General features: G+C 25.8%; 1 protein-coding gene across 4 annotated transcripts in view; it reads left to right on the forward strand.

The window, feature by feature from the left end:
* LOC142222313 (solute carrier family 35 member F3) overlaps positions 1-21,549 on the forward strand; it is a 144,764-nt gene extending 123,215 nt beyond the window's left edge. For 2 of the 4 annotated variants that reach the window (XM_075292367.1, XM_075292369.1), the window contains exon 10: positions 20,554-20,816. In XM_075292367.1, coding sequence (XP_075148482.1) covers positions 20,554-20,668 — 115 coding nt within the window. In that variant the 3' untranslated portion in view covers positions 20,669-20,816. Of the gene's footprint in view, positions 1-5,687; positions 5,764-20,553 lie in introns of those variants that run through there. The other 2 variants (XM_075292371.1, XM_075292370.1) reach the window with 2 other exon arrangements.
* The last annotated feature ends 4,226 nt before the right edge of the window (positions 21,550-25,775 follow it).

The raw sequence follows: 25,775 nt of genomic DNA on the forward strand, positions 1-25,775 counted from the left end.
AAAATTTCTCAACATTTTGTTTCTATAGAAAATTTTGCCAAAATTTTATTTCTATAGAAAATTTTGCCAAAATTTTATTTCTATAAAAAATTTTGCCAAAATTTTATTTCTATAGAAAATTTTGTACAATTTTACTTCTATAGAAAATTTTGTAAAAATATTATAAATATAGAAAATTTTGTCAAAATTGTATTTCTATAGAAAAGTTTGTAAAAATTTTATTTCTATTGAAATTTTTGTTAACATTTTATTTCTATAGAAAATTTTGCCAAAATTTTATTTCTATAGAAAATACGAAGACGGCTAAAAAATATTTATATATTTTTATATAGAATTACAAAATGAAAAGCTACACAAATAATTTATGAAAAAAAAAACACACACATCCATGAAAAATTCCCTTATATATAGAAATTCCCTTATTCTATAGAAAATTTTGTAACAATATTATAAATATAGAAAATTTTGCCAAAATTGTATTTCTATAGAAAATTTTGCCAAAATTGTATTTCTATAGAAAAGTTTGTCAAAATTTTATTTCTATAGAAAATTTTGCCAAAATTTTATTTCTATAGAAAATTTTGTACAATTTTATTTCTATAGAAAATTTTTTAAAAATTTTATTAATATAGAAAATTATATCCAAATTTTATTTCTATAGAAAATTTTGTCAAAATTTTATTTCTATAGAAATTTGTTATATAGAATTACAAAATGAAAAGCTACACAAATAATTTATGAAAAAAAAACACACACATCCATGAAAAAATTCCCTTATTCTATAGAAAATTTTGTAAAAATATTATAAATATAGAAAATTTTGTCAAAATTGTATTTCTATAGAAAAGTTCGTCAAAATTTTATTTCTATTGAAATTTTTGTTAACATTTTATTTCTATAGAAAATTTTGTACAATTTTATTTCTATAGAAAATTTTTAAAAATTTTATTAATATAGAAAATTATATCCAAATTTTATTTCTATAGAAAATTTTGTCAAAATTTTATTTCTATAGAAATTTGTCAACTTTTTATTTCCATAGAAAAATTTGTCAACATTTTATTTCTATAGAAACTTTTGTGAAATTTTTTTTTTACTATAGAAATTTTTTTAAAAATTTTATTTCTACAGAAAGTTTTGTGAAAAATTTTATTTCCATAGAAAATTTGTTCAAAATTTTATTTCTATAGAAAATTTTGTCAAAATTTTATTTCAATAGAAAATTTTTTGAAAATTTTGTTTCTATAGAAAATTTGGTAAAAAATTTTATTTCTTTAAAAATTTTGTCAAAATTTTATTTCTATAGACATTTTTTGTCAAAATTTTATTTCTATAGAAAATTTTGTTAAAATTTTATTCTATAGAAAATTTTGTCAAAATTTTATTTCTTTAAAAATTTTGTCAAAATGTTATTTCTATAGAAAATTTTGTCAAGATTTTATATCTATAGAAAATTTTGTCATCAAATTTTATTTCTATAGAAATTTTTGTCAACATTTTATTTCTATGGAAAAATTTGTCAAAATTTTATTTCTGTAGAAAATTTTGTCAAAATTTTATTTCTTTAAAAATTGGTCATAATTTTATTTCTATAGAAAATTTTGTCCACATTTTATTTCTATAGAAAATTTTGTCAAGATTTTAAATCTATAGAAAAATTTGTCAACATTTTATTTCTATAGAAAATTTTGTCATCAAATTTTATTTCTATAGAAATTTTTGTCAACATTTTATTTCATTTCATGTTAGCCTGATACCGAAACAGGCAATTGACGTCCAAATGCATTATATCTAATTATACAATTATTTTTCGAGCTTTATGGACAGATATAGATTAAGGAACATGGTTAATAGAGCCATTGAAAAGAAAACGCCAGATACAAAGCTATACTCGCCTGGACTGTACATGTTTCAGTTCGGGCGAATGAACCTTTCCACAGCCTTTAGTATAGATCTGGCTGGGAGAGATAACTCAATTTTGGGCCCTTTATGCTAACTCCTTATGGAGAAAACATTTGGGAAATTTCCTCTTACAAATTGAATCATCTTTTCTCCCACTGTACATCATCTTTTCATATAACTTACAAGTCCCTTAATCTTATTTTTATTTCGTTTTGTTACATAGTAATGCAACAACACGAAATTTATTTTTAGAAAGCTAATTTGTTAGAATTCACCTAAGTGGTGAACAGTCGAACAATGCTTATTGTTTCTACAGTCAACTACAACATGTGACAACTTACAGAAACTGGTTTCCAGGATACAACAACAATTCTAACGCGTACATTAGTCGTGTTTTCCATAGTTTTACGACGGGCTCATCGTTGCTTATTATATTTCATGTTAGCCTGATACCGAAACAGGCAATTGACATTGAGAGGCAATTGACATTTTATTTCTATGGAAAAATTTGTCAACATTTTATTTCTATAGAAAATTTTGTGAAAAATTTTATTTCTACAGAAAATTTTGTGAAAAATTTTATTTCCATAGAATATGTGGTCAAAATTTTATTTCTATAGAAAATTTTGTCAAAACATTATTTCTATAGAAAATTTTGTCAAAATTTTATTTCTATAGAAAATTTTGTCAAAATTTTGTTTCTATAGAACATTTTGTGAAAAATTTTATTTCTTTAAAATTTTTGTCAAAATTTTATTTCTATAGAAATTTTTTGTCAAAATTTTATTTCTATAGAAAATTTTGTCATAATATTATTTCTATAGAAAATTTTGTCAAAATTTTATTTCTTTAGAAAATTTTGTGAAAAATTTTATTTCCATAGAAAATTTTCTCAAAATTTTATTGATATAAAAAATTGTGTGAAAAATTTTATTTCTTTAAAAATTTTGTCAAAATTTTATTTCCTTAGAAAATGTTGTCAAAATTTTATTCCTATAGACAATTTTCTCAAACTTTTATTTCTATAGAAAATTTTGTCAACATTTTATTTCTATAGAAAATTTTGTCAAAATTTTATTTCTACAGCAAATTTTGTAAACATTTTATTTTTATATAAAATTTTGTCAAAAAAAATTTTGTAGAAATACTACAGCAAATTTTGTAAACATTTTATTTTTATAGAAAAGTTTGTCAACATTTTATTTCTATAGAAAATTTTGTCAAAATTTTATTTTTTTATAGAGAAATTTGTCAAAATTTAATTTCTATAGAAAATTTTGTCAAAATTTTATTTCTATAGAAAACTTTGTCAAAATTTTATATCTATAGAAAAATTTTTCAAAATTATATTTGTATAGAAAAATTTCTCAAACTTTTATTTCTATAGAAAATTTTGTAAAAATTTTATTTCTATAGAAAAGATTGTCAAAATTTTATTTTTTTAAAAAATTTTTCAAAATTTTATTTCTATAGAAATTTTTTGTCAACATTTTATTTCTATAGAAAATTTGGTCATTATATTATTTCTATAGACAATTTTTTTCAAAATTTTATATCTACAGAAAAATTTGTCAAAATTTTATTTCTTTAGAAAATTTTGTAAAAATTTTATTTCCTTAGAAAATGTAAAAATTTTACGAGTGTTGCTATAGAAAAATTTCTCACACTTTTATTTCTATAGAAAATTTTGTCAAAATTTTATTTCTATAGAAAATTTTGTCAACATTTTATTTCTATAGAAAAGTTTGTCAACATCTTATTTCTATAGAAAATAATTTTGCAATGGTCAGTACTCAGTGATAAGAGAGAGGTTCACCACTGTGGTACCACAATGGACTGAATAGTCTAAGTGAGCCTGATACATCGGGCTGCCACATAACCTAACCTAACCTTCTATAGAACATTTTGTCATAATTTTATTTTTATAGAAAATTTTGTGAAAATTTTTTTTCAATAGAAAATTTTGTCATAATTGTATTTCTATAGAAAATTTTGTCAAAATTTTATTTCTATAGAAAATTTTGTGAAAATTTTATTTCTATAGAAAATTTTGTGAAAAATTTTATTTCTTTAAAAATTTTGTCAAAATTTTATTTCTATAGAAATTTTTTGTCAAAATTTTATTTCTATAGAAAATTTTGTCATTATATTATTTCTATAGACAATCTTTTCAAAATATTATTTCTATAGAAAATTTTGTCAAAATTTTATATCTATAGAAAAATTTCAAAATTTTATTTCTTTACAAAATTTTGTCAACATTTTATTTCCTTAGAAAATGTTGTCAAAATTTTATTTCTATAGAAAATTTTCTCAAACTTTTATTTTTATAGAAAATTTTGTCAAAATTTCATTTATATAAAAAATTTTGTCAACATTTTATTTGTATAGCAAATTTTGTAAAAATTTTATTTCTATAGAAAAGTTTGTCAAAATTTTATTTTTTATAGAGAATTTTGTCAAAATTTTAGTTCTATAGAAAATTTTGTCAAAATTTTATTTCTATAGAAAATTTTGTCAAAATATTATTTCTATAGAAAATTTTGGGATCTGTGCCAAATGTAGTTTATATCTATGTAGTTTATATCTATCAATGCTTCGATGTAAATCTTGTATAGCCCAATCAACAAAATTCTAATATTAGAAAGAAAAGAACAACGAGAACATAATAGAATGCGTTCAATGATAGAGGGTATTTAAGATTCTGCTCGGCTTGGCTGAACCTTTGTATGTATTTGTATTTATATAAAATGTATCTGAATCCTTAAAAATAATTTCGAATATCCATTTATGCACAGCATATAAAATGAACCATAAATAAATTGCCTTTGTCTTTCTGCAAATTTGGCCAAAAAAAAAAAAAAAAAAAAAAACACATCGAAACTATAACTACTAATGACACTCTAATTTCTGTTCAAACTTTTTGTTATTTAAATATGATTAAATTCTTTTGTTATTTTTATTATTATGTTATAAACTGAATTTTTAAAATTATTATTTGTTTGTAGACAATTTTTCTTAGTAGTCAATAAGTATTTATTAGTTTACCATATAACCAAGAAATTATCTAATACAAAAACAAAATCTAATCATCTTAACACAACTAATCTTTAACTATGGCTTCTAAATTCTTTTCTATTTCACTTTTCATGTAAAACAAAACCCCAAAACTCAATATTATCAATTGGAATTTTTTCTTATGCTTAACTTTCACCTAAAACAAAAACTCATTGTTCTCAAAAATATATATTTCGAAATTAGTCGTCCTGCATTTTGCAGACGAGATGTTGTGGTGGCCTCACCACCTACAAGATAAACGCACACACAGGTATTCAAACAAGAAATTGCAAACAAAACAAAAAATATTTATATTTATATATATAAAAAAAAAACTATCTTGAAACTCGAAAACTACAAGTCAATCCAACAAACGCCAAATGTTTTTTTGCTCAAACATATTGTTTTATTAAAAAACAAAAAAAGCATATAAATTTATGCTTTTTTTATAAAACAAAAAATCTCATAAGAAAAAAAAAGGACTCGATGAACTCAAGGGTAAGTACTAAAGCAGGAATTCAAAACAACAACAATTATTTTCATAATTCTTCATTCACAATAGGTTATTTTTTTTTAAACAGTTAGGCATTTTTTAAAAAATCTTTTTTCTCTTTATATGATCTAATATATACCAGAATATATATTCTTTCATTTTTTTCTAAATATTTGAAATAAAATAAAATTTGATTTGTTTGTTTTTGTATATTGTTGCAATATCATTTTTCCAGATCCCAACAAATTTATACAAAACAAAAATATTATGCCGTTAATACTCATGCTTTTGCTTAAACGAAGAAAACAAAAAAAAAAAAAAAAACAAATTATGAAAATATAAAAATGTGATTTGTAAAAGAATTAACAAAAAATAAAAATAAAATAAAACAGTATATGTAAAGTCTGTTTTCGAAAGCAAATATTTTGACAAGCCAAACCTTTATTGGGGAAGGGTGAGCTTTTCCAAATGAACTTTTATCTAAGCTTCATCTAAATAGAACTTTTCTTAATTACAACTTTTTACCAGCGGCTTGTGTAAATATTGTTATAAGAGCTTTAGCGAAAAATCCCAATCCTTTGCAATTTTTTTAGAAAATAAAAGACACCAATCACTGTATATATGAACCAAACAGAAAAACTCACAAAGAACCATTTTTAGGAAATAGAAGCTTTGGTGAACTATGATTAAGTCAATTAAATACTAAAATAAATGGTTATAATGACCCTGGAGGGAATGAGATTTTTAGAAAATATTTTGCTAATTGCAAAATGACACACATGAGTTAATACCTTTTGGCAAATTGAAGAAAATTAAAGTAATTATTTTATTAATTAAATTTATTACTAAATTATTTAATTGAATTAAAAATTACAAATAACACTTCTTTCTGTGGTTTTATCTATTATCTATTTTGAAGGAAAGTTAAAATTTTTTGAAAAGTCTTAAGCTCTATACTAAAATTACTCATTTTAGTAAATTTTACTCATTTTAGTAAAATATCAAATAAAAGGTGATTTTCTAGGAGCTTGCTGATTTGACATTTAAATAAAACACATGTCAAATTATAAAATGGCCCAACAAAATTATTTGGTATATAACTTCTAGTCATTTAACATTTGGCCAATAGTCGGTCATATGGCCACCAGGACTATTTTGCACAAAGGTCATTCTGGAAGTCAAATTTTCCACGACATTTTCAAGCATTAGGTTAGGTTAGGTTATGTTATGTGGCAGCCCAATGTATCAGGCTCACTTAGACTATTCAGTCCATTGTTATACCACATTGGTAAACTTCTCTCTTATCACTGAGTGCTGCCCGATTCCATGTTGAGCTCAATGACAAGGGACCTCGTTTTTATAGCCGAGTCCGAACGGCGTTCCAAATTGCACTGAAACCACTTAGAGAAGCTTTGAAACCCTCAGAAATGTCACCAGCATTACTGAGGTGGGATAATCCACCGCAGAAAAACTTTTTGGTATTCGGTCGAAGCTGGAATCGAACCCACGACCTTGTGTATGCAAGGCGGGCATGCTAACCCTTGCACCACGGTGGCTCCCACGCATTTTCAAGCATTCAGTAATGAGACGATGAATATCGGTTTCCAAAGCGTCAATCATTGCTGGTTTATCCACGTAAACCAAAGACTTCAGTATCACCACAAAAAAATAATCGAGTGGCTTCAAATCACATGATCGCGGAGGCCAATTCACCGGTCCATTTCTCGAAATAATCCTGTTTCAATTACACTACACAGAAAAAAAAAATCACCAAAATATTTCTACTTATAAAGTTAATTGTAGTTGAGAATTCTCCAATTAAAAAATTAATTGATACAATTAACTTTTTAATCAAACTCGGAAGACTAAATCAGTTAAAAAATGTCATGGGATTTTTTTTTTAATATTTTTTTTTTAAATAAAAATTTCAATCTTATTAAAAGATTTTTTTCAATTTTTTAATCAAACTAAAAACAAAAAGTCAGATAAGAATGTAATTGAAAATAGTTACGTTTTTATTTCAAAGAAATTAATTGTGTTTTGCGATCAACACCAATTAAATTTTTAATTGAATCAATTAAAGAATTAATTGAAATTTTCAAATCAAATCAATTAAGTTTTTAATCAAATAGTTTTTTATGTCCAATTAAAACTGTGATTGATACTATCATTTTCGTGATTGAAGACATTTCAGTTAAAAACTTAATTGCAACAATAATTTCGTGATTGAATCAGAACATTTTTTTGTGTGTTTCATGCTTGAATTCCACCACGAATTACTTTATTTCTGAAGGCAAATGAACTGTAACACAGAAAAACATATCACCAAAATATTTGATAGAAGTTGAAAATTTTTTCAATTAATAAATTAATTGATACAATTAAATTTCTAATCAAGATAGAAACATTAAGATAATTAAGCCAATGATTGAAAATTTAAAAATTTTTAATTAAAATATTAATTGATACAATTAACTTTTAAGTCAAACTCGGAAGACTAAGTCACTTAAAAAAGTGATCGAATTTGTTTAATTTTTAACTAAAAATTTATTTCAAACAATTTGTTAATCAAACTAAAAACAATAACCCCCATTTTCATAAAGCTCTGTTAGTGTTCCGTTAACTAACCAACTTTTAAACCGTATTATGAACGAAGCTGTCATCTTGCATATATATTATTCCATATGCTAGTTAGGAACTTAACTGACGAAAATTTTTCAGTTAAAGTTAACTGGAGAGAAGTTATTTGCAATTTACTTTCTGTTAACTGACAGTTAAAGCCTAACGGAGCTACATGATAATGGCCGTAAGTCAGTTAAGAAAGTAATTAAAAATAGTTACACAAAAAAAAATCACGAAAACTTTTCCATTTAAAATCTTAATTGGGTTTAAAAAAATATTAAATTAAAAATTTAATTGATTCAACAAATTTTTTAAATGAAACAAAAATTAATCACACAAATTAATAGTATCAATTAGTCTTTTAATTGGATCAATTAATTTTTTAATTGATACTATCATTTCTGTGATTGAAGACATTTCAATTAAAAAATTTATTGGATCAATTAATTTCGTGATTGAATCAGAAAAAAATTTTTGTGCGTACGTTTTTAATGAAAAAACAAGTATGTACGGCCGTAAGTTCGGCCAGGCTTCTCTAAAAGGCACCGGAAGTCAAATCTGGGGATCGGTTTATATGGGAGCTATATATTATTATGGACTGATAGGAACCAATTCCTGCATGGTTGTTGGATACCCTATACTAATATCACGTACCAAATTTCAACCGAATGGGAAGAATTTTGCTCTTCCAAGGTGCTCCGAAGGTCAAATCTGGGGATCGGTTTATATGGGGCCTATATATAATTATGGACCGATATCGACCAATTTTTGCATGGGTGTTTGAGGCCATATATTAACATCACGTACCAAATTTCAACTGAATCAGATGAATTTTGGTCTTCTAAGAGGCTCCGGAGGTCAAATCTGGTGATCGGTTTATAAGGGGGCTATATATAATTATGGACCGATATGGACCAATTTTTGCATAGCTGTCAGACACCATATACTAACACCATGTACCAAATTTCAGCCGGATCGGATGAAATTTGCTTCTCTTAGAGGCTCCGCAAGCCAAATCGGGGGATCGGTTTATATGGGGGCTATATATAATTATGGACCGATGTGAACCAATTTTTGCATGGTTGTTAGAGACCATATACTTATACCATGTACCAAATTTCAGCCGGATCGGATTAAATTTGCTTCTCTTAGAGGCTCCTCAAGCCAAATCGGGGGATCGGTTTATATGGGGGCTATATATAATTATGGACCGATATGGACCAATTTTTGCATGGTTGTTAGAGACCATATACTTACACCATGTACCAAATTTCAGCCGGATCGGATAAAAATTGTTTCTCTTAGAGGCTCTGCAAGCCAAATCGGGGGATCGGTTTATATGGGGGCTATATATAATTATGGACCGATATGGACCAATTTTTGCATGGTTGTTAGAGACCATTTGCTAACACCATGTACCAAATTTCAGCCGGATCGGATGAAATTTGCTTCTCTTAGAGGCCTCGCAAGCCAAATTTGGGGGTCCGTTTATATGGGGGCTATACGAAAAAGTGGACCGATATGGCCCATTTGCAATACCATCTGACCTACATCAATAACAACTACTTGTGCCAAGTTCCAAGTCGATAGCTTGTTTCGTTCGGAAGTTAGCGTGATTTCAACAGACGGACGGACGGACATGCTCAGATCGACTCAGAATTTCACCACGACCCAGAATATATATACTTTATGGGGTCTTAGAGCAATATTTCGATGTGTTACAAACGGAATGACAAAGTTAATATACCCCCCATCCTATGGTGGAGGGTATAACAAGTAAGGAAAGTCTAAAGTCGGGCGGGCCCGACTATATTATACCCTGCACCACTTTGTAGATCTAAATTTTCGAAACCATATCACATCCGTCAAATGTGTTGGGGGCTATATATAAAGGTTTGTCCCAAATACATACATTTAAATATCACTCGATTTGGACAGAATTTGATAGACTTCTACAAATCTATAGACTCAAAATTTAAGTCGGCTAATGCACTAGGGTGGAACACAATGTTAGTAAAAAAATATGGGAAACATTTAAATCTGAAGCAATTTTAAGGAAACTTCGCAAAAGTTTATTTATGATTTATCGCTCGATATATATGTATTAGAAGTTTAGGAAAATTAGAGTCATTTTTACAACTTTTCGACTAAGCAGTGGCGATTTAACAAGGATAATGTTGGTATTTTGACCATTTTTGTCGAAATCAGAAAAACATATATATGGGAGCTATATCTAAATCTGAACCGATTTCAACCAAATTTGGCACGCATAGCTACAATGCTAATTCTACTCCCTGTGCAAAATTTCAACTAAATCGGAGTTAAATATTGGCCTCTGTGGTCATATGAGTGTAGATCGGGCGAAAGCTATATATGGGAGATATATCCAAATCTGAACCGATTTCAACCAAATTTGGCACGCATAGTTACAATGCTAATTCTACTCCCTATGCAAAATTTCAACTAAATCGGAACAAAAAATTGGCCTCTGTGGGTAATTGAGTGTAAATCGGGCGAAAGCTATATATGGGAGCTATATCTAAATCTGAACCGATTTGGCTGATATTTTGCAAGTTTTTCGAGACTCATAAAATATTCAGATGTACGGAATTTGAGGAAGATCGGTTGATATACACGCCAATTATGACCAGATCGGTGAAAACTATATATGGCAGCTATATCTAAATCTGAACCGATTTTTTCCAAAATCAATAGGGATCGTCTTTGAGCCGAAACAGGACCCTATACCAAATTTTAGGATAATCGGACTAAAACTGCGAGCTGTACTTTGCACACAAAAATACATCAACAGACAGACGGACATCGCTAAATCGACTCAGAATTTAATTCTAAGCCGATCCGTATATTAAAAGTTTGGTCTATGATTACTCCTTCTTGGCGTTACATACAAATGCACAAACTATTATACCCTGTACCAAAATAGTGGCGAAGGGTATAATTAATTGAGTTTTGCATTCAACATCAATTAAATTTTTAATTGAATCAATTAAATTTGCTAATGAAATCAATTAATTTTTTAATAATGTATTTTTTAATTTAATTTTTCCAATTAAAACTGTGATTGATACTATCATTTTCGTGATTGAAGGTATTTCAATTAAAAAATTAATTGGATCAATTAATTTCGTGATTGAATCAGAAAAAAACATTTTTTGTGTGCACTTGAATTAATCTGTCAGACGAGCTGTTTGTAAATGAAAGTAATTCGAAGTGGGTTGCAAGACATATCAGCCACCCTGTATATGTTCAATAGCAAAGTTGACTACCTCTTCCGATCTCAATAGGATTTGTGATAAATCTGTTCACAGAAAAAAAATTCACGAAAAATTTTCCAATTAAAATTTTAATTGAGTTTTAAAAAATATTCAATTAAAAATGTAATTGAATCAACAAATTTTTTAATTGAAACAAAACTCAATCACAAAAATTAATAGTATCAATTAATTTTAATTAATTAATTGGATCAATTATTTTTTTTTTAATTTACCTTCAATTAATTTTTTAATTGATACTATCATTTCTGTGATTGAAGACATTTCAATTAAAAAATTAATTGGATCAATTAATTGGATCAAAATTTTTGTGTGTTCACACCACTAAACCTTAGGTCCCATTTCTAGATTATGACCACCACTTTATAGTCGTGCATTTCACGTTATCTCGGTGGCGACGTTCATTCACATTCTTAGTATTTCCGTCCTAACTTCTAAGAGCTTTCTCGCATACTCGACATCACAACATTGGACAGTCAAACTTGCATTCCGACTCATACTCACGAGAAGTGAATTTGTTCGTAAGTGTGATTTTTGTTCGTGTGCCTATATATTTTACCGAGAGCATGAATTTTATAGTGAACGTGCATTTTATGGTGAGCTTGAATTCCATCGTGAACGTATTTTTATACCCTGCGCCACACTGTGGAACAGGGTATTATAAGTTAGTGCATATTTTTGCAACACCCAGAAGAAGACGAGATAGACACATGGTGTCTTTGGCAATAATGCTCAGGGTGGGTCCCTGAGTCGATCTAGCCATGTCAGTCTGTCCGTCCGTCCGTCTGTCTGTAAATACATTTTTGTCATCAAAGTCTAGGTCGCAGTTTAAGTCCAATCGTCTTCAAATTTGACGAGATAGACACATGGTGTCTTTGGCAATAATGCTCAGGGTGGGTCCCTGAGTCGATCTAGCCATGTCAGTCTGTCCGTCCGTCCGTCTGTCTGTGAACACATTTTTGTGATCAAAGTCTAGGTCGCAGTTTAAGTCCAATCGCCTTCAAATTTGCCACAAGTTCCTGTTTTGGGTCAGAATAGAACCCTATTGATTTTGGAAGAAATCGGTTCAGATGTAGATATAGCTCCGATATATATCTTTCGCCCGATATGCACTTATATGGACCCAGAAGCCAGAGTTTTACCCTGATTTGCTTAAAATTTTGCACAATCATAACACTTGGTCGTATAGTCAAGTGTGCAAAATTTGATTCAAATCGGTTCAGATTTAGATATAGCTCCCATATATATCTTTCGCCCGATATGGACTTATATGGACCCAGAAGCAAGAGTTTTACCCTAATTTGCTTGAAATTTTGCACCAGGAGAACAATAAGTACTATAGTCAGGTGTGTCAAATTTGATTGAAGTCGGTTCAGATTGAGGTATAGCTCTCATATACATCTTTCGCCCGATATAGACTTATATGGCCCCAGAATCCAGAGTTTTAGCCCACTTTGGTTGAAATTTTGCACTAGGAGTACAATTAGTAGTGTAGTCAAGTGTGCTAAATTTTATTGAAATCGGTTCAGATTTAGATATAGCTCCCATATATATCTTTCGCCCGATTTTCCGTCATATGACCACAGAGTTCAAAGTTGTAGTCCGATTTACGTGAAATTTTGCACAGGGAGTAGAATTAAAATACTAAGTATACATGTCAAATTTGGTTGAAATCGGTTCAGATTTCTATATAGCTTCCATATGTATGCTTTTCCGATTTGGTCAAAATTGATCAGATTTTAATTTATGTATTTGGGACAAAAACCTTTATATATAGCACCCAACACATATGACGGATATGATATAGTATGGAAAATGTGGATTTACAAAGTGGTGCAGGGTATAAGGGACCCGCCCGATTTCAGACTTTCCTTACTTGTTTTCTTGAGTGCGAATTTGAAGAAATTTTATTCACACACGTTCACAAACAAAATTTGATTTTCATTCGAGCTGATGCAAATTTCATTCACGATCACGCGTGAGCCACGAAAATTTCGTATCATGTGCACACTTCTAAATTCCAACATTGCTCCATTGCGAGTTTCAGAGAATGTTTGGGGTCAATCGTTTCAGAAAATTGTTAGAATGTATTAAAAGTCATAAAAATTTTTCAAAATTATTTCTTTGCCAAAATTTTACAAAATTTTTTTTAAGACACATACAAAACACTGAATTCGAATCACACCTTAAAGAGTGATGCAAATTCAGTGCAACGGCTGTTGATGATGGACATCCGTCCTATGACAAGCCCATGTTCAATAAATCACTTCTGCGCCAATTTTACACCACTTCCGTATCCAAAAAGAACATTCACACAAAAAATTTTCTTTCTGATTCAATCACCAAATTAATTGATCCAATTAATTTTTTAATTGAAATGTCTTCAATCACGAAAATGATAGTATCAATCACAGTTTTAATTGGGCATAGAAAAAATTCTTGATTAAAAAATTAATTGATTTTTTCAGCAAATTTCAAATTGATTCAATTAAAAATTTAATTGATGTTGATTGCAAAACTCAATTAATTTATTAATTAAAAAAGGTAACTATTTTTAATTACTTTCTGAATTGGCTTAGAGTTTTTATTTGGATTAACAAATGATTGTTTGAAATACATTTTTAATTAAAAATTTAAAAAAAAAAATCAGCATTGTTTTTAATGAATTAGTCTTCCGAATTTGATTAAAAAGTTAATTGTATCAATTAATTTTTTAATTAAAAATTTTAAAATTTTCAATCATTGACTTAATTAACTTAATGTTTCTATCATGATTAAAAAGTTAATTGTATCAATTAATTTATTAATTGAAAACATTTTCAACTTCAATTAACTTTTTAATTGGAAATATTTTGGTGATATTTTTTCTGTGTTTTCACTACTTTTTTGGTGACGCTTTCTTTACTGGGAAGTGAATCAATGATTCGGTCCTATACTTGATCCGGTTTTCTTGATGTCGGTTATGTTAAATTTTCCGTATTTCCGCGATTGCTATCTTATAAGGATTTGCAATAAAGAATTAAATTATTCGTTTTACAATCAGACAAAAATTCATACGTCTTGAAATTTTGACCGAATTCTATGAAATGAAGTTTGTTGCATTTAAAACATCATAACGAAGTTTTAGAAAATATGTTTTTTCCGCAAAATCTATAGTACTTTTGTGTAAACTGAAGCCAAAATTGAAATGAAATTTTGCCCGAAAATTCAAAAACCTACAAATTGGAGAATAATTAAATTTTACCAGAAATAAAAGGAATGTTGGTAAAAAATTTGTGTATTGTAAAAATATCTCTATTCTCTACTACAATCAAATTGTGTATTTTTAAAAACTTAATGTTTAATGAGCACTGTACCTTTTAAGATTCAACCGCTATTTTTGCAAAACAACGCCAAAAAACAAAAATTTAGAAAAAATGTGTTATGCAGATGTTTTTTTTTTACCATTATGCATATTATATATTTTTTGAAGGAATTGGTTTTCTTGTGCATTTAAGGGTTCATTGGATTTTCTTCGAGTTTTTAATTTTAATTATAATAAGTGAAAATTCATTTATAATAAACAATTACATTTTTTATAATCAAGTTATTCAAAGTTCACCAAAGCTCTTCCTAACATATATAAGAATTACAAAGAATGGTGTCAACAAAAAAATATAGAATATATTTCATATAAATAGTTTCTTTGCAAAACAAAATTTAATTGTATTGTGTTGTACAATCTCTCTGAATTATTTATAGTAGAATATACTGTCGTCTATATTGTAATGCATTACCTATTGGTGCTTCTGTATTCCCTAAACTACCTATCTAACTTTCATACATTTCCACTTCTTGTGTGCTTACCACCAAGTACTTGGGTACTCTAAATCCTATTTAGTGCCTATATTGCCATCAAGAACTTTCATGTTTTTTTTTAATCTTAGATAAAAGAAATAATTAATGAAGTTTTGTTTTGTACGCTTTCAGCACAAACAATGCTTTTGCTTTAGTTCTTGGTTTCTTGAAAATATTAAAAACACGCGCCTTCTTAAAATTTAGTTCACTGCTTTTAAATGAAAAATACAAATTTTAAGCTTCTCTTGTTTGATTTTTTTATTTGATTTTCTTTTATCTTTTATCATAGAAATTTATTTCATATGTAATTTTCTATCTTCACCCTTATCTAAGTACTTTTTGTATCATTACTATTTATCAGTAAAATCAGTAAAAAATTCTGTAAAATGTTTATGATTAGAAGCAAATTTTTATTAAAAAAAATCAAAACCAAATTAGTTTTAAGTAAAAAAAAAAATCATATGAAAATAATATATTGAAATAAGTTGGTTGGTATTATATACAAACAAAATTTTATTTTTGAAAAAAAAAAATTTTAATTTTTTTATAGAGAACAATTTGAAGTCCAACAAGTTACTTAGAGCCAAAACCTCAACCCTTTTTACTTGGTCAACTAAATCAAAAAAAAAAAAAAAAACTATGCAGTGTCTGTATACAGCACTATTAAGACATGTAATGCTAAATTCTATTGAAATCTGATTGATCGGTTTAAAAAACGCTCTTAATGACATATTGCACCTAATACCATAAGACATTTTGGTCAAACATTCTGCATCAACAGCAGCAGTAAATCGATGAGAACTCTCACAATAATCACAGAAATATCTCAAAAGCCTTAGCACGGATAGCATTCAAGAATCTCACCTTATCCAAGGATTGAAATGAGGCCGAATCCTACCCTCCACCATGGATCGTGAACAAAGTTATATTAAAGACTGTCATCGGCAATCGAATTACTTGGGTTGTGGTCAACTCTTGACATAGTCTTCTAAATTGTTTGGCGACCTTGGGTGGGCATTTCTGAAAGTCGACTAGGAATTTTTCTTAAACCAAAGATGGGAATCAAAAAGTTGACTTTTCAAAATTTCGGAAAGTCAACTTTTCGAATTATTCAAAATTCGAAAATGTTTATTTTTGACAATTCGAATTTTGCGAATCTAGTCTTTTCGCTGTTTAAAAAATGTTTAAATGTGTCTTTTAAGCATAAAAAGAGCTACGTGATATTTTCGGTAATATCCGATAAGTCGATATTGGTGCTATACAGGGACGATTAAACGATTTTGACCAACATCAAAAGTCCATTAGTCGATTTTGCTCTATTTAAAAAACACTCAAAATAAGATAGTCGATTTTAAAGAGGATATTGTACCAAGATGAACAATTTTTGCATCTCTATTCTAAACCCAATATCCCGAAACATAGAGTCATAGGAGAGTGGCGGTATCCTCAACGCGCTTTTGGAAGCTGTATACTGTGAATCATTTCTTTTGAGGACTCATCAATCAATAATTTGTTTTAACTAGTCTGGTCTGGCCAAACCCGAAAAGTGGCAAAAATCTATGATTTGATAATGGAAAATCCAAGAAGGACAATAAGTTGAATGGTTAGACGCTTCAACAAATTGCGTGGGTCAATCCCAGTTTCTACCACAAAGAAGTTTTTCAGCGGTGGATTATACTACTCTGGGTGTTTCAAAGCTTCTCTAAGTGGTTTCTATAGAAAATTTTGTCAAATTTCCAGTTCTATAGAAAATTTTGTCAAAATTTCAGTTCTATAGAAAATTTTGTCAAAATTTTATTTCTATAGAAAATTTTGTCAAAATTTTATTTCTCTAGAAAATTTTGTCAAAATGTTATTTCTATAGAAAATTTTGTCAAACTTTTATTTCTCATCGAAAATTTTGTCAAAATTTTATTTCTATACAAAATTTTGTCCAAATATTATTTCTATAGAAAATTTTGTCCAAATTGTATTTCTATAGAAAATTTTGTCACAATTCTATATAAAATTTTTGCAAAATTTTATTTCAGCTTAAAACCATACATTGACTAAACTACAAGAGTAGCTTAACCAACAGAGGAAAAGAATGTTTGTCAAATTTATTTGGGCAAAGCCCTATAGACTGCAAGATGGTTGGATGGACGCACGTTTCGGAATTACCACATTCCTCATCAGCATCCTCTACTTGCAGCAAAACTATCAACCAATTATCAGAATAAATTCAGGCAGTCTATTAAACCCAACAAAAACCACACTTGAACCCTCCGAAAAAAGGTTTTACATTGATAGCCGGCTTATGCCGAAATAAATTCGAAAACAAACATATCTCTTTTCCTATGCCACTGTCAAATCATCGATTTGAATTCACATGGCTGGGTTTATTTTGAGCGTGCCTCCTCTTCTTTTTCCATTTGTTTTGTTTTGTTATTGTTGGTTTTGTTCTTTAAGCATTGTTGTTTTTTATTTCAGCTTAAAACCATACATTGACTAAACTACAAGAGTAGCTTAACCAACAGAGGAAAAGAATGTTTGTCAAATTTATTTATTTATTTATCGATGATTTGACAGTGGCATAGGAAAAGAGATATGTTTGTTTTCGAATTTATTTCGGCATAAGCCGGCTATCAATGTAAAACCTTTTTTCGGAGGGTTCAAGTGTGGTTTTTGTTGGGTTTAATAAACTGCCTGAATTTATTCTGATAATTGGTTGATAGTTTTGCTGCAAGTAGAGGATGCTGATGAGGAATGTGGTAATTCCGAAACGTGCGTCCATCCAACCATCTTGCAGTCTATAGGGCTTTGCCCAAATAAATTTGACAAACATTCTTTTCCTCTGTTGGTTAAGCTACTCTTGTAGTTTAGTCAATGTATGGTTTTAAGCTGAAATAAAAAACAACAATGCTTAAAGAACAAAACCAACAATAACAAAACAAAACAAATGGAAAATTTTATTTCTCTAGAAAATTTTGACCAAATATTATTTCTATAGAAAATTTTGTCAAAATTTCAGTTCTATAGAAAATGTTGTCAAAATTTACGTTCTATTGAAAATTTTGTCAACATTTTATTTCTATAGCAAATTTTGTCAAAATTTTATTTCCTTAGAAAATTGTCAAAATTTACGTTCTATACAAAATTTTGTCAACATTTTATTTCTAATTTTGTCAACATTTTATTTCTCTAGAAAATTTTGTCAAAATTTAATTTCCATAGATAATTTTGTCAAAATTTTATTTCTATAGAAAATTTTGTAAAAATTTTATTTATATAAAAAATTTTGTCAATATTTCATTTCTCCAGAAAATTTTGTCAAAATATTATTTCTATAGAAAATTTTGTCAAAATTTTATTTATATAGAAGATTTTGTCAACATTTTATTTCTATAGAAAAATTTGTTAACATTTATTTTTATAGAAAATTTTGTTAATATTTTTTTCTATAGAAAATTTTGTCAAAATTTCAATTCTATAGAAAATTTTGTCAAAATTTCAGTTCTATAGAAAATTTTGTCAAAATTTTATTTCTATAGAAAATTTTGTTAAAATTTTATTTCTATAGAAAATTTTGTCAAAATTTCATTTCTCTAGAAAATTTTGTCAAAATATTATTTCTATAGAAAATTTTGTCAAAATTTTATTTCTCTAGAAAATTTTGTCAAAATGTTATTTCTATAGAAAATGTTGTCAAAATTTTATTTCTATAGAAAATTTTGTCAAACTTTTATTTCTATAGAAAATTTTGTCAAAATTTTATTTCTCTAGAAAATTTTGTCAAAATGTTATTTCTATAGAAAATTTTGTCAAAATTTTATTTCTGTAGAACATTTTGTCAAAATTTTATTTCTATTGTCTATTTGTCAAAATTTTATTTCTATAGAAAATTTTGTCAAACTTTTATTTCTATAGAAAATTTTGTCAAAATTTTATTTCTCTAGAAAATTTATTTTTTTATTTCTCTAGAAAATTTTGTTAATATTTTTTTCTATAGCAAATTTTGTCAAAATTTCAATTCTATAGAAAATTTTGTCAAAATTTCAGTTCTATAGAAAATTTTGTCAAAATTTTATTTCTGTAGAAAATTTTGTCAAAATTTTATTTCTATTGTCTATTTGTCAAACTTTTATTTCTATAGAAAATTTTGTCAAAGTTTTATTTCTATAGAAAATTTTGTCGAAATTTTAATTCTCTTGAAAATTTTGTCAAAATTTTATTTCTATAGAAAATTTTGTCAAAATTTCAGTTCTATAGAAAATTTTTCAAAATTTTATTTCTATAGAAAATTTGTCAAAATTTTATTTCTATAAAAAATTTTGTCAAAATTTTATTTCTATAAAAAATTTTGTCAAAATTTTATTTCTATAAAAAATTTTGTCAAAATTTTATTTCTATAGAAAATTTTGTTAAAATTTTATTTCTATAGAAAATTTTGTCAAAATTTCATTTCTCTAGAAAATTTTGTCAAAATTTAATTTCTATAGAAAAATTTGTCAAAATTGTGTTTCTATAGAAAATTTTGTCAAAATTGTATTTCTATAGAAAATTTTGTCAAAATTTTATTTCTATAGAAAATTGACAAAATTTTCTACAGAAAAAAAAAACATACAAAATGTTATTTCTTTAGAAAACTTTGTTAAAATTTTATTTCTTTAGAATTTTTTTTCAAAATTTCAGTTCTATAGAAAATTTTGTCAACATTTTATTTCTATATAAAATTTTTGCAAAATTTTATTTCTATAGAAAATGTTTGCAAAATTTTATTTCTATAGGAAATTTTGTTAAAATTTTATTTCTATAGGAAATTTTGTTAAAATTTTATTTCTATAGAAAATATTGTCGTAATTTAATTCTAGAGAAAATTTTCTCAAAATTTTATTTCTATTTCAAAATTGTGAACAGTAAAAAATTTACCATTTTTGGTAGAATTGTGGCAAGTTCGACACCTGTGTTTCACAATGGACTGAATAGTCTAAGTGAACCTAAAAATTAATATGATTTGTTATTGGGTTTCCAACTTTTTGTGTTCGTCAAAATTTATTAATCGGTCTTTTATTTTGATTAAAAAAAAATCTTTTGATTTTGGAACGAATATCGTTTTTCACTTTTTGTATTAAATTTATTAAGCCAACTTATTTCAATATATATATATATATATATCCATAAAATTAGAACCTTTAATTAGGGCTCCCTAACATATTTGCAATGAACTTAGATTACTAATGTTTTTCACATAAAACTTCTATTAAAATTTTATACAAATATTTCAATTATTTTCTTTAATTTTGTATTTTCACCAAAACAAAAATAAAACACAATCAAATGAAACAAACAACCATGCCAACAACATTAAAGATGGGGTCGAGGTCCTCGCCACGGTTCGTTAGCCGGTCAGCATCCCACCATTATCGATTATCGGACGGGATACATAAGGTCCCATCTTCGGTCACCCTCTGGCCGTGTGAGATGACTGATTTGTCACCTACAGGTTTTATACAAAACAATCATGTCCTTAGTCGGCAACATTCGCAACAGTCTCAACACCATTTGCATCATCCACCACTTGTGCATCAGAACTCCCATCATGGACCGCATTCGCAAATACTGGCACTGCATCATCAACAATACTCTAGCCTTTCGTTGTCATCCTCTGCAGGCGGTGGTGGCGGGGGAGGTTTTGCAACCGGCGGTGGCGCTGGGTCTGTTCATCATGCTACTACAAGCAGTCATAGCAGCAGTATACGTGCTCCTCCAGTTGGCAGTGGTGGTGGCCGTCTATTTTCATATTTTGGCAATGATCATGAACATGAACGTAAAAAATCTGAGACATCATTTTTCAATTTGGGTTTTCGTCGCAAATCTACAGTGGTTTACTATGCGGCCACCGATTAGTATAACAAATGCAGCTCTTATAAAATCAATTATTGGTAGTGTAACTATATAAGGCTTCTGGTGAGAATGCTCATATACGCTTAGAGATATTAAAAAATATAACGCATAAAATAATGCAGAAAATGTAAAGAAATTGGTTATCAAAAATTAATAGAAAAAACAATGGTCGAAATAAGTTAAAGAGTTCTCTTTTCCAAAACAACAGACGATGTTTTAAATTTTAAATTAAATTATTTTAAACTAAAAACAATTTCGCTCAGAGATTAATTTTTTAAAATAACACTTCCTTAGAGTAATTAGAACACATTGATGTCAAAAATCTGCTCAAAATAATTTCTCATTTTTGTTTTCCCGGAAGCAGTGTTTGAAATTCTAACCGTGAAGTTTACACACTCGCAAATCATATTTTTTATGTTTTGCAAAACGGTTATATATATTAGCAATAATTTCTCATGTTTTTTTTATACAAATAATTTAATTTTCCTGGTAACAGTGTTTACACGCTTGTAAATTATATTTTTTTATGTTTGGTATTTTATTAACATATTTTTGTTGTTATTTTATTAACATAATTTTTCATGGTTATTTTTAGTTTTATTTCTTTTTTATTATTTTATACCAATAATTTTAAAAATATCAACAAATACGGTTTTCAGAAATTTCCATTACGGGATTAAATTTGTTTAAACATACATAACTAACTTAATTAAATTGTATTTATTTTATTTTTTTTATTATTTGTAATTATTTATTATAATATATCATTAATTAATTTTTTTTATAAAATTAATTTTAAAAATGTATATAAAATTATGGTTATCAGAAAATTTCATTAAATGACTTTTTGCTGAAGGGTGGGACTTAATACATATATCATAATTTGTTTAACATTTTACCGTTGTCATACAAAGATATTTTTGAAAAAGTTGTTTTTAACTATTTGAAAAATGGAACAGCGGAGCAAAATGAGTTAATTTATATTATTTTAATTTTTTTTAATTCAATTTTATGTATAACTAATTAATACAAATAACTAATTCTTGTAACTTGATTAATTTATTTTACCAAAGCTTAATTAACCTTATTTTAATTTACATTAATTTAAAATGATATAATTTATTTTATTGTATGTTATTTTAATCAGTCTCAGAAAGATGACTTTTCTTAAAAGGATTTTCAAAAAAAGGGAAAACACACTTCCTTGGAGGAATATATTACACTGGTAGAAAAGTTTCATAATATAACAAATGTTTTCACTAAATTTGGCCCAACAAAACAATTGCATAATGAAACAATAATATTGTAATGGTTTGTTACTAAATAATGAAACATTTCATATTATTAATGAAAATTGTCAGTGTCTTAAATAAAATTGTTAATTTCTTTATTTGACCCAATTTAAATGGGATTAACTATCTGTAGAAAATTATGTCAAAATTTTATTTCTATAGAAAATTTTGTAAAAATTTTATTTCTATAGAGAATTTTGTTAAAATTTTATTTCTAAAGAAATTTTTGTCAAAATTTTGTTTCTATAGAGAATTTTGTCAGAATTGTATTTCTATAGAGAATTTTCTTAAAATTTTATTTCTATTTGTCAAAATTTTATTTCTATAGAAAATTTTTCCAAAATTTTATTTCTATACGGAATTTTTGCAAACTTTTATTTCTATAGAAAATTTTGCAAAATTTTATTTCTATAGAAAATTTTGTCAAAATTTAATTTCTATAGAAATTTTTGTTAAAATTTTATTTCTATAGAAAATTTTGTTAAAATTTTATTTCTATAAAAAATTTTGTTAAAATTTTATTTCTATAGAAAATTTGGTCAAAATTTTATTTCTATAGAAAATTTAGTCAAAGTTTTTTCTATAGAAAATATTAACAAAAATTTTATTTCTATAGAAAATTTTGTCAAAATTTTATTTCTATAGAAAATTTTGACAAAAATTTTATTTCTATAGAAAGTAGAAAATTTTATTTCTATAGAAAATTTTGGCAAAATTTTATTTCTACAGAAAATTTTGTCAAAATTTTATTTCTATAGAAAATTTTGTCAAAGTTTTTTTCTATAGAAAATATTAACAAAAATTTTATTTCTACAGAAAATATTGACACAAATGTTATTTCTATAGGAAATTTTTCCAAAATTTTATTTCTAGAGAAAATTTTGTCAAAATTTTATTCCTATAGAAAATTTTGTCAAAATTTTATTTCTATAGAAAATTTTGTCAACAGTTTATTTCTATAGAAAATTTTGTCAAAATTTTATTTCTATAGAACATTTTTTCAAAGTTTTTACCATAATACTGACAAAAATTTTATTTCTATAGAAAAAATTTATTTCTATAGAAAATTTTTCTATAATATTGACAAAAATTGTATTTCTATAGAAAATGTTGTCATCATTTTGTCAAAATTTTATTTCTAGAGAAAATTTTGTCAAAATTTTATTTCTATAGAAGATTTTGTCAACATTTTATTTCTAGAGGAAATTTTGTCAAAATTTTAAAAATTTGCTAAAATTTTATTTCTATAGAGAATTTTCTTAAAATTGTATTTCTATAGAAAATTTTGTCAAAATTTTATTTCTATAGAAAAATGTTGCAACATTTTATTTCTATAGAACATTTTGTTAAAATTTTATTTCTATGGAAAATTTTGTTAAAATTTTATTTCTATATAAAATTTTGTCACAATTTTATTTCTATATAAAATTGTGTCAAAATTTTATTTCTATAGAAGATTTTGTCAAAATTTTATTTCTAGAGGAAATTTTGTGAAAATTTTATTTTTAGAGGAAATTTTGTCCAAATGTTAATTCTATAGAAAAATTTGTCAACATTTTATTTCTATAGAGAATTTTCTTAAAATTTTATTTCTAGAGAAAATTTTGTCAAAATTTTATTTCTATAGAAAATGTTGTCAAAATTCTATTTCTATAGAACATTTTGTCAAATTCTTATTTCTATAGAAAATTTTGTCAAAATTTTATTTCTATAGAAAATTTTGTCAAACTTTTATTTCTATAGAAAATTTTGTCAAAATTTTATTTCTAGAGTAAATTTTGTCAAAATTTTATTTCTATAGAAAAAATTGTCAAAATTTTATTTCTATAGAAGATTTTGTCAAAATTTTATTTCTATAGAAAATTTTGTCAACATTTAATTTCTATAGAAAATTTTGTCAAAATGTTATTTCTATAGAAAATTTTATCAAAATGTTATTTCTGTAGAAAATTATGTCAAAATTTTATTTCTATAGAAAATTTTGTAAAAATTTTATTTCTATAGAGAATTTTGTTAAAATTTTATTTCTAAAGAAATTTTTGTCAAAATTTTGTTTCTATAGAGAATTTTGTCAGAATTGTATTTCTATAGAGAATTTTCTTAAAATTTTATTTCTATTTGTCAAAATTTTATTTCTATAGAAAATTTTTCCAAAATTTTATTTCTATACGGAATTTTTGCAAACTTTTATTTCTATAGAAAATTTTGCAAAATTTTATTTCTATAGAAAATTTTGTCAAAATTTAATTTCTATAGAAATTTTTGTTAAAATTTTATTTCTATAGAAAATTTTGTTAAAATTTTATTTCTATAAAAAATTTTGTTAAAATTTTATTTCTATAGAAAATTTGGTCAAAATTTTATTTCTATAGAAAATTTAGTCAAAGTTTTTTCTATAGAAAATATTAACAAAAATTTTATTTCTATAGAAAATTTTGTCAAAATTTTATTTCTATAGAAAATTTTGACAAAAATTTTATTTCTATAGAAAGTAGAAAATTTTATTTCTATAGAAAATTTTGGCAAAATTTTATTTCTACAGAAAATTTTGTCAAAATTTTATTTCTATAGAAAATTTTGTCAAAGTTTTTTTCTATAGAAAATATTAACAAAAATTTTATTTCTACAGAAAATATTGACACAAATGTTATTTCTATAGGAAATTTTTCCAAAATTTTATTTCTAGAGAAAATTTTGTCAAAATTTTATTCCTATAGAAAATTTTGTCAAAATTTTATTTCTATAGAAAATTTTGTCAACAGTTTATTTCTATAGAAAATTTTGTCAAAATTTTATTTCTATAGAACATTTTTTCAAAGTTTTTACCATAATACTGACAAAAATTTTATTTCTATAGAAAAAATTTATTTCTATAGAAAATTTTTCTATAATATTGACAAAAATTGTATTTCTATAGAAAATGTTGTCAACATTTTGTCAAAATTTTATTTCTAGAGAAAATTTTGTCAAAATTTTATTTCTATAGAAGATTTTGTCAACATTTTATTTCTAGAGGAAATTTTGTCAAAATTTTAAAAATTTGCCAAAATTTTATTTCTATAGAGAATTTTCTTAAAATTGTATTTCTATAGAAAATTTTGTCAAAATTTTATTTCTATAGAAAAATGTTGCAACATTTTATTTCTATAGAACATTTTGTTAAAATTTTATTTCTATGGAAAATTTTGTTAAAATTTTATTTCTATATAAAATTTTGTCACAATTTTATTTCTATATAAAATTGTGTCAAAATTTTATTTCTATAGAAGATTTTGTCAAAATTTTATTTCTAGAGGAAATTTTGTGAAAATTTTATTTTTAGAGGAAATTTTGTCCAAATGTTAATTCTATAGAAAAATTTGTCAACATTTTATTTCTATAGAGAATTTTCTTAAA

The sequence above is a fragment of the Haematobia irritans genome, chromosome 1 (assembly GCF_050003625.1).
Source record: "Haematobia irritans isolate KBUSLIRL chromosome 1, ASM5000362v1, whole genome shotgun sequence".
Taxonomy (NCBI): domain Eukaryota; kingdom Metazoa; phylum Arthropoda; class Insecta; order Diptera; family Muscidae; genus Haematobia; species Haematobia irritans.